At 31.4% G+C, this 10,913-nt stretch overlaps 2 protein-coding genes across 2 annotated transcripts; one reads left to right on the top strand and one right to left on the bottom strand.

The window, feature by feature from the left end:
• The first annotated feature begins 3,767 nt into the window (after window positions 1–3,767).
• LOC111621502 (dimethylaniline monooxygenase [N-oxide-forming] 5-like) lies at window positions 3,768–6,333 on the top strand. The gene is made up of 2 exons (XM_023363658.1): window positions 3,768–4,405; window positions 5,446–6,333. The coding sequence occupies exons 1-2, from the start codon at window positions 3,785–3,787 to the stop codon at window positions 6,331–6,333; spliced, it is 1,509 nt and encodes a 502-aa protein (XP_023219426.1). The 5' UTR covers window positions 3,768–3,784.
• Window positions 6,334–7,170: 837 nt separating this feature from the next.
• On the bottom strand, window positions 7,171–10,559 carry LOC111621501 (caspase-7-like). Its single transcript, XM_023363657.1, has 5 exons — window positions 10,553–10,559; window positions 9,148–9,258; window positions 8,416–8,591; window positions 7,950–8,070; window positions 7,171–7,445 (listed from the first exon to the last, which is right to left on the bottom strand). The coding sequence occupies exons 1-5, from the start codon at window positions 10,557–10,559 to the stop codon at window positions 7,438–7,440; spliced, it is 423 nt and encodes a 140-aa protein (XP_023219425.1). The 3' UTR covers window positions 7,171–7,437.
• Between the last annotated feature and the right edge of the window lie 354 nt (window positions 10,560–10,913).

Here is a 10,913-nt window from a genome sequence, read left to right as displayed (position 1 = left end):
ACGTAAACATCAACGTAAAGATGGAGTTGATGAAATTGTCCATAAGACAAACAATACTTTTCAACAAGTTTCCGATAAAGACGAAGATTGAATAAATTAGTCTCCAAAGCCCTATTATGGTACATTTTAGAATGTATTTAGTCTGTTCGAAAATTTTCAGAAACATATTTTTTGTTCACATTCCTTTGTTTCATACTCTTCGGCAGAGAAGCTTTTTATGCAAGAGAAATGGCCATTATCTTTGCCACTTACTCCCATAGCCATTTTAAAAATCTTTTTGTTTCCTGATGCAAGTTTTAACGTATTTAAAAATTTTTCTTTTATACGTTTATAGAATAATTTGAATTGAATTTAAAGTGTTAACAAGTTCACAAATACTTGTGCGTGTATACCACTTAATTCTTCTCTATTACTAGAATTATCAATTGATAAATATATTGAGATTGAAGCGAAAATAAAGAAAAGCACTGTTTTATGACACATTTTAGCTTGTGTTTTTGTATTTATTATAAAAATTTTTTAACGGTATATATCTAAAGTTTTTCTTAACTCTCTTCTAATGTCTTTTAAAATTCCAACCCGTCGAACAAAAAATTATTCTATTTTTTAAACTGGTTCACATAGAAACTGACAAATCGTTCAAATACACGTTGCTGCCGAAGTTCAAACGTTAAACTTGTACGGCAAGCAGAAGTACACGTTTGACGTTTGAACTCCAAGTAAAACACGTCGCGCACTGACTCATGGGATATTGTTGAAAAATGGCGGAAACGTTTAACAACGACTAATGTTACCAGCGAAGGTAAATAGACAAACGAAACTATTCTAAAGTATTTATAGGATGTTTAATAACACTAAATAATTATTTTTAATTAGTGTCGTGTCTCCTACCGTAGATAGAACGACAGGACTACCTTATACTTTTGTTGAGGGAAGTAGTGGCTTATGTAAATCCGGTTAAAGTCCAGATACGTATACCGTCATGGCGGCTCATCTCTGATTCCAGCAAACAGTGGGGACGCACGTTCTAATCTAACCTAACCTATTCTAATAATTTGGTTGGTAATAATTATGGTAATTTATTAGAATAGGTTAGGTTAGATTAGAACGTGCGTCCCCACTGTTTGCTGGAATCAGAGATGAGCCGCCATGACGGTATACGTATCTGGACTTTAACCGGATTTACATAAGCCACTACTTCCCTCAACAAAAGTATAAGGTAGTCCTGTCGTTCTATCTACGGTAGGAGACACGACACTAATTAAAAATAATTATTTAGTGTTATTAAACATCCTATAAATACTTTAGAATAGTTTCGTTTGTCTATTTACCTTCGCTGGTAACATTAGTCGTTGTTAAACGTTTCCGCCATTTTTCAACAATATCCCATGAGTCAGTGCGCGACGTGTTTTACTTGGAGTTCAAACGTCAAACGTGTACTTCTGCTTGCCGTACAAGTTTAACGTTTGAACTTCGGCAGCAACGTGTATTTGAACGATTTGTCAGTTTCTATGTGAACCAGTTTAAAAAATAGAATAATTTTTTGTTCGACGGGTTGGAATTTTAAAAGACATTAGAAGAGAGTTAAGAAAAACTTTAGATATATACCGTTAAAAAATTTTTATAATAAATACAAAAACACAAGCTAAAATGTGTCATAAAACAGTGCTTTTCTTTATTTTCGCTTCAATCTCAATATATTTATCAATTGATAATTCTAGTAATAGAGAAGAATTAAGTGGTATACACGCACAAGTATTTGTGAACTTGTTAACACTTTAAATNAACACGCAGCAGCACAATCATTCGAGACCACGTCCTCGTCGGGACCAGCAGGAATGGGTTCTGGAAGAACATTAGGATCGCCATCGGACAGAGAAGGTACAGCCGAAGCCATAGTCCTCCTACCTCGAAACGTACAACCCATGTAGAATGTAACTCCAATCTGGGTAGCTATATTAGCATTCGTACCATCGTCGGGCAGGCTGGTTCCCCACCAATTATCATGGGTACCAAACAAGTACACGGGACTACGAAGATTCTTAATACCAGAGAGTTCAGTAAAGAAATGAGAAAACCGAGCACTAGAGCCGATACTATTGAACTCAGAACACTTGTAAAACTGACGCCAAGGAGCAGGAACTTTCCAAACAAAAGAAACCGGACGCTTGGAACACGGAGTCAACTTCTTAGCACCCTGATACTGAGACAACGTACCCGGAGTAACATTCGCTCTAGTCTGATCAGCATCAGCCTTAGAAAGAGTCATCTCTTCCTCAATATCCCAGGTGAAATACATAGGATACTTGTCACCAACATGACTAGTAACTCCCGCAGCAAAGATCGGGGCACCGGCAGTAGGATAGGCTCGCTGAAATCCAAGATACGACAACTCGTGTATCTTAACCGCAAAGTAATTGACCTTTATCCATTGATAGTCGGACAGGTTCCTTTTAAACTGCTTATTATCCTGCCAGAACAAACCAGGGTAGAGAAAGTACTGCCACTTGACGGTATTAGCATAGGTTCCAGCGTCGGGAGTAGCAATCGGCCAATTCAAGCCAAACGTCTTGTAACGCTTGCCAGTAAACCGGACATAGTTCTGCACACCGGATAAAGCTGAACGTCGAACGGGCCAACGTCTCCTAAAAGAACGACGACTTAAACGCCTCTTGTGATGAACACGAACCGCCTTCCGTCTCCGCTTGACTATACGTCGCCTGTATACCATGTTCTAAAGCTCGAATACGATTAGGGACGTCAACTTCAAAATGCTCCTCCTGAACAAGACCAGCTCTTATACAATGAGACAGAAAAAGAGTCTCAAGTTTCCACTGGGTAGTAGGAGTCTTGCCGACATGAAGACCGATGAGATACCGATACCTGACCCAGATCTTGCTTATAGGCTGGGTCCAGTCGAGCTCGGTCTTCCAGGTCTCCCAGTTATCATAGGCAAACTTGATCTGGTTATCACGATATGCCTTGTTCTGGGCAATAATCTTATGAGCCGTGGTAAAATTCTTCTCCACGTACGCCGAAAGAAGAGGAAACTCATGACTACACTCAGTCGCCTTAGAGATGTAGTCACGAACAACCTCAACGTTATCGACAACACGGACGTCAATGCCCTTGCAAACCTCGGATGGAGAAATAAACTTGTAGACTATACGTTTAATACAAGCCTTGAGATTGGACCNAAAACGTCGGCCGCAACCTCTCTAATAACACTTTTTTTTTCTTTTTTGTCGATTAACAAGTACTTATTTATTTGAGTAACAACATATAATAAACGCGAGTGCGATTTTTAAAAAGAATTCCACCAAACAAATTAGCATTTCCAACAAATGGTTAATTATTTATTTTAATTAAAATCATATCCCTGGAAAAACTAATTCCTTCGACTTCTATACGTGATAATGTAACTTATGTTTATATACATATATTTTCCGAAAATATGTTTTGGAAATGTCAACCATTAGTACGCTATCAAGCTTTAGTGCCTTTACCTTAATTATAGTTCTTCCAAGTCATTTTTCACCAAATTGTAAGGGGGAATATTAAAAATGATGTCTGTGAAAACTTTATCCCGATTTTTTCCTTGAAATCGTCATAGCTCTTTGAAATTTCCACAATAAATTTTTCCTCTTTTCGACCTGTTCACGCCCATCTCAGAAAATCATTGCTGATTGGATGCTACTGAGTTTATAGTTTTAACGTATAAGAAAATAGATATTCGTTTGAAGTAATTTCTCATATTTTTGATATCTTTGAGAGACTAAAAAACATGAAAGTTTGCGTAGTCGGTTGTGGAGTGTCGGGTCTTGCAGCAATTAAAACCTGCAAGGAAAGTTCTATTGATGTGGTATGCTACGAGCAAGACAAAAACATTGGTGGAATATGGAAATATAGAGAAGAAACTGTAGAGGGTATACCATCAGTAGCAAAATCTACGATTATTAATGTAAGCAAATCGTTAATTGCTTTCAGCGATTTCCCTCCTCCCAAAGATTTTCCTAACTATATGCACAATAAAATAACATACAAATATTTACAAATGTATGCCGAAGAATTTAGCCTTATTCCTCATGTCAAATTTTATCATAGAGTAGAAAAGATCGTACAATTCGATGATTACGAAACAACAGGAAAATGGACAGTGACTACATTAAATCTACAAAATGGAGAAGAAAATATAGAAATATTTGATGCAGTTATGATTTGTTCGGGACATCATGCATATCCTAACATTGCAAAATTTGAAGGCCAAGATAAATTTCAAGGAAGAATAACTCATACGCACAGTTATAAAAGACCAAATGAATTTGAAGATAAGAAGGTTGTCGTAGTTGGAGTCGGTAATTCTGGTGTGGATGCCGCTGTGGAAACCAGCAATGTAGCTGACAAAGTTTGTTCAATTTTATATACTTTACAACTTTAAAAACTGATAAATATTAAATTATCATTATGTTATACGAAAATTTAGTTAATAAATATTAACTATTCTTAGTTTTATAATAAAATAGATAAGAATTGCCATATTTTAAGTCATAATTTGTAAGTTTCATAAAAATTTAAAAAGTTACTACTGTACTTTTAAGCATTTAATACATTGATAATTTTGCTTTTATTTTGCTTTTAAGAAAGAATTATATATATATATTTTAAGCTTAATAATTTGTACTTTATCTAATTAATATACCGTATAATTTAAATAATAGTAATACAAGTAATGAACGATTTTGTCATTTGTTTTCTTCGATGGTGTCTCGTTTTGTATTCAAATATTTCCAGTTATTTTATGTGGAGTATTAAGTATTGTATTAAGTCTAGTGTATTTTATTAACTTTAAAATACACTAAAGCTAATTAAATAAGGTAAAACCTTCAAAGGTGTACTGTAAATTTGAAGGTTTGTGGTATGTACAGTACTTCATCGAGGAAAACTGACTTGATATTTTGTCATAAAATTTTAATTAGTATCTAATTAGTATTTATTAAATGCAAATAAATATTTAAAGTAACGAGTCTTAAAACAATAAAATCGACTAATTAGTTGGCGACATTGCTTTCCTCGTTTACTAATATAATATTAAAAATATTAAACTAAGATAATTCATTTTTTTTAATTATAATTTGAAATAATCTATATTATGGTGCCCACCAGTGGCTAAGTGAATAAAAACACTGAACATTGGTTGCGAGTTCTTGCCTCATTAATTAATGGGCTGGCCGCGTAGTTTTCCAGGTTTTCTTCACTAGTCTAACACCTAAATAAAGGCCAGTTTCCAATAGAAAAACCTTCCGGCACACCTAGGGCGAAGTGGTTAATTATAGCTTAGAATTACTATACGTTGATATCTGATGATAAAAATCAATCAAATATTAAATTCGGTTTTATTTATTTCATAATTTTAATTGTAATCTTAATTTTTTTTTTAATTGCCAGGTTTATTTGAGTACCCGAAGAGGATGCTGGATTTTACCAAGAGTAGGCTTATACGGAAAACCGAATGATGAATTTCTTCTAACACGTATTTTTGCTATTCTGAAACATTTCGTTCCTTTTAACATACCAGATATAGTGCTGAGACACTATTTAAATATAAGATTTGACCACGGAATGTATCAATTAAAGCCGAAACATGGAGTCTTCCAACAACATCCAACTGCAAATGATGCATTACCCAGTAGAATCTTAAATGGAACAGTTATTATCAAGGGAAACATTCAACGTTTTGAAAGTAATGGGGTAGTTTTTGAAGGTGACAATGAGATCACTGAAGTTGATGAAGTCATTTTGGCAACAGGATACGATATCAAGTTTCCGTTTTTGAATAAAGACATAATTGATACGAAAGATAATCGAATACATCTGTACAAATTAATGTTTCCTTCTCATTTAAAGCACAATACTTTAGCATTCATTGGTTTATTTCAACCTTACGGAGGTGCATTTCCTATTTCTGAAATGCAATGCAGGTGGTTTGTGGAAGTTCTCAAAAAGAATGTATTACTTCCGGATAGAGAAGAAATGGAAAAAGAAATAACAGAAATGATATCGGATAACGATCGTCGTTATTATAATTCAAAACGTCATAGCATTCAGGTGGATTACGTCGAATACTTGGATAATTTAGCAACTAAAATTAAGGTCAAACCAAATTTTTTGCGATTATTCTTTTCTGATCCCAAGTTGTTCTGGGCTCTTCTGATGGGTCCGAGTCTTCCATATCAGTACAGATTACAAGGACCCCATTCCTGGCCACAAGCCCGAAAAGTTATTTTAGAGCATAAAGAAAGATCCACTGCACCGTTGAAAAATAAGATCCAATGAACTTATATAACTTTTATTTTATCAATATATTACCGATTTTTCTGAAGACGTCTTTATTACATAAGAACGAAACTATTGCAACGACACTGACTTTTCAGTAGTCTGCTTTTTTTTCTGAGAAAATCGTCAGGAAATTCAAATTTCTATAATTAAATCATGCAGTTATAAGCGCACATGATAGTGTCACTAATAGTTATTTTCCTATTACAGTATTATTTAAATTTTTTTTTTACAAGATTCTTAATTTGGAATCATTATTTATATGATTTTAACAGTAAATGGCACAACTGGTGATTTCTTAGACATGTAAGATATAAATTTTTGAATTATATAGTAGACGAACTTTCTGCATATCGTTGTTAACTACCGATTTATATGTTGCATTTTTTTTTTCATGGAATGTGAATTTGATTTCGCTATTTCGCTTTACTCAAATCTTATATTGATTTTAAAAATGCTTTTTGAAAGCAATTCAAAATGTTTACAATTTTTATTCTGCATTGTCATATATTAATTATAAACATGAAAAATCAGTTTTAGGAAATCAGCGAATTAAAAAACATAACAGAATTTATCTATCTGTTCTGTAAAAGTATTTCTTTTGGTTTTGAAATTTTTTCTTTTACAGAGATAATAAATAAAATTCTAAAATATGATGATATAGTAAAATTTTATACCAGTTTTATTTTGTAAAAATTCGATTTAATTTATCTCTTTTAATATTTTCAATTACTGAATATCCGATGTTGTTTCAAAACAACGTTTTGTAATAGACATTTATGATGTAACAAACTATGCATATTGCATACTTGTATGCTTTAAAATTTTGANGCGAGTTGTATTTGTGGTTCATTATGCATGGTGTATATGCATGATGCATTAGCAGAAAATCTGTTTGTGGTAAATATACACAACAAAATGTGGAAAACGCATATTTTAAACAACCATTTAAAAATAGAAATACAGTAAACATAAAGTCATCATTAAAGTTTGGAAGTTGAGTGCTCCTCTTTTTAATTACTAATACAGAACTATTTTAAAGTATCACAGGATAGTTACAATCGTTCTGATTTCCCCTTTTATCATTCAAATTGGGTATTCTGTTTATATATCTGAAATTAAATTTGTAATTAATCATTTTTATTAAATATTTTAATACCTTCCTTTAATGTAAAATAAAGACTATTCCATTATTCACAATGATGAGGAAGGAATGTGGTGACTGATGGTTACACGACAGCTTACGGGCTTAAAAAAAGCAAAAAGTTACCAAAGCTAAATTGTAGGAGTTAGTAAATTTTAAGTTAGTATTACTAACGGTAATCAACTGTATTCTTTTATCACGTGAAAAAAGAATTGTTTCATTAATTAATGCAATGTGTCATTCAGCTATTTCTAATATTTGGTCTTTTAAATGTTAAACTTATCATACAGTGCATAAGGCATATCCAAACAAAATAGAAATTAGCAAAAAGATATATTTCGACCATTTCTCTCAATAAATTATAAGAAAATATTAAAATTAAAATCTATAGTGCATATATATAAAATATATTACATTTTATATAATATATTTCCATACATAAAGAAAACAATATATTCAATATTTAACATACCTGTCATTGGTGCTGAAGAAAATGCAAACAAGAAATCAGAATAAGAACAGATTTTGAATGAGCTTCTACTATCAGTGGCATCCATACGTGTGCCAGCATCTGTACGTTTGCCTTGACATGCCTGAAAATGAAATTTAAACAAAATTATCTGTTTTCAACAACAAATTAAAACATTTTAAAACTTATAAATTAAATTTACGCGTGCATAATGTATGCGCGACCGCTACCCCTCTCTCGCAGACACCCCACTACCCAATATTTTAAATATGGACGTAAACCAAAACCTAAATCGTTAGATCATCGTTTATAGCTTACGATATATATGCACGACAAATATTGCCTTTTTTTTTTTTTTTGGTCGTTCCGGTTTTCGTAGACCCCCCATACCGAACCGAATTTAAAGATGTATTCGGATCGAAAAGGAACGAGAATGTATTACTTATTTAGACTTGATGAAATTAATTACCTGAATAAAAAATAATTTAGGTTTTCCAGCTAATTGAGGACAATTATCTGCTTTGAAGTACTTGTAAAGTTTATCTACTGCAAATACATTATCTTTCCCAGCGATAGTATTATCTCGTCCATGAGTTGAAAAGCAACACACAAGAGATGATCTATTTTGATGATCTTCTTTAGCCACTACAAAAATCAATTTTAAAATGTATTTTTAAAATAATTTCCTTAACTATAGGGTAGCTGTATTGTTATTAGTTTAACTCTATAATCGTTTTATATCAGGTATAGTATTTCATACTGCAAACAAATATCCAATGGTTTAACCACGTACATTTAATTATTCAACGTACGCATTTCGGACTGACGTAAATTCTCAACTCCTCTTCAATGCCATATAGTAGAAGAGAAAATTGAATAATAAACTGTACGTAGTTAAACCATTGGATATTTGTTTGCTGTATACTTGATATAAAAGGATTATAGAGTTAAAACTAATAAATTTCCAATGATAATACATTCCACAATCCTTGAGATTTTCACTCAACTTTTTAGGCATTAGCCTACTTCCAGTAAATGAAATACAACCATTATTTCCATGAATTATCATGAAAGTATTGATAATTTCTATATTCGTATTTCGTAAAATTTAATAATTTTAAATATAAATAATATTTAAATTAAATATTAAATCTTATAGAGTTTAAAATTAATAATTATTGTATTATTATTTCCGAAATACCTTCTTTTAATGTTTGCTTGATGTCTTTTGCCTTTAAATCGTAGTAAGGAATAACATCATAATTTAATTTGGTAAAACATTCGCGCAACAATTCTTCATCATTAACTGCAACTAAGATGGAGTNAAATTTTTATTATTTGATCATTTTAGTAAAATATTTTTGTACTTTCTACTTCAATCTTATTGTTAATATAATTAAAGGGTGTGACACATTTAACAAAATCGCAGTTATTTAACAAGTTAAATTATTCTTATTGGAAAAAAAATGTTTATTGGAATTAGTTATATTAGAATAATTTCTATAACATAAATACATTATAAAATTATTTTTATATCTATTTTTCACATAGTAAAATCATAAATGTTTTCAAAACCTTTTAAAAGACAAAATTATGATTTTTTCCCATTGTCTGAAGTATATAAATTGAACAAATATTTGTATTTTTAAGATAATTTTAATGGGGTAAATTTTAGCTTGCTTCACCCTAACCATTAAAAATTAATCTTAATATTAAATTGCATATACTTAATAAATATAGGCCTAATATTAGAAAATAAAACATATTTTAGTCAAAATAATAACGAAATCAATCCAATAACAAGTAAAATAATAAACATGTAGTTAAGAGGAAACGGAATACCAATAATTATTAAACAAAGATCAATGTAATAAGAAAAAAAAATGTTCAAAGAACGTTTGGAGTCGTATTTCAATAACAAAGAAATAGCCTTTATTATCAAAGATTTTTCTATGTAATACATGTATTTGAATATTCAACATTATTATAATGGTATAAAACTGTGTAATTCGTGAAATTAAAAAGTAAACAATTACACCTTTGCTATTATGTAAAAGTTTCATTACAAAAAAAAACGAAAAACATTTAATAAATGCTGAAAATAACTGGCGAAAGTTTACTAAAAAAAAAAAAAACAATTTTTCATAAAATCTACTTAAAATTACAATGTAGTAATTAGGATAAAAACGAATGGAATACCTTTTAAACAAGTAAAATCGTCATTAAGTCTGACTCTACTGGAGATACACACGAACTCCTTTTTCTCCCCACTCCTCAACCTTTAATCACTAAAATTTAATAATACCAATCTCCCTAATACACAAACCTCCCTGCAAAAATTCAAACATTTTCGACAAAAAGCGCAGGAGTTATTAAGCTTCAAAGAGGGTGAAAAAAATCGTGCTCCCCACACACACAAAAATCCATATATAGAAATTACCCCCGAATTTTTATTCATTTCTCGACGTTTCAAGGTGTCCTGAGTCCAAAAATGTAAAAATCTTGGGGAGGGGTCATTTTTGATCGATCGCCACACTTTCCCTAACGAAACTATTCACTGCACAAACGCTATTAATGCCTCGCTGAGAATGAATATAATGGCTAACCTGACATCGGCTCACGTTTTGAGGATCATTGATCTAGTCAACGTTGTTAACTGCATGGAAACTTTTTCTTTTGAATAATTTTACTTCTAAGCAGAGATATAATTTACAACGAGAGAAGAACACCTACTTTACCAATAACAGTCTTGGTTAAGTTTGACAATTATAATAGAGGTTTCCCCAATTTTGCCTATTGCATCTAGATGGAAAGATGCAATCATTCTGTAAACTAATATTGATAGATAAAAGAAATGTCTATATCAAAAGCTGAATAAATACATTTTTTTTTTTTTGTATTCAAAGAGATATAAAAGTATAATACCTGATTATAAAATATCAAGCATTTTCCTTTTTCCTTATAATC

The sequence above is a fragment of the Centruroides sculpturatus genome, unplaced genomic scaffold, assembly GCF_000671375.1.
Source record: "Centruroides sculpturatus isolate CEXI.00-Female unplaced genomic scaffold, Cexi_2.0 scaffold249, whole genome shotgun sequence".
Taxonomy (NCBI): Eukaryota; Metazoa; Arthropoda; class Arachnida; order Scorpiones; family Buthidae; genus Centruroides; species Centruroides sculpturatus.
The sequence above is the reverse complement of the archived record's forward strand: the minus strand, read 5'-3'. Positions and strand labels throughout refer to the sequence as shown.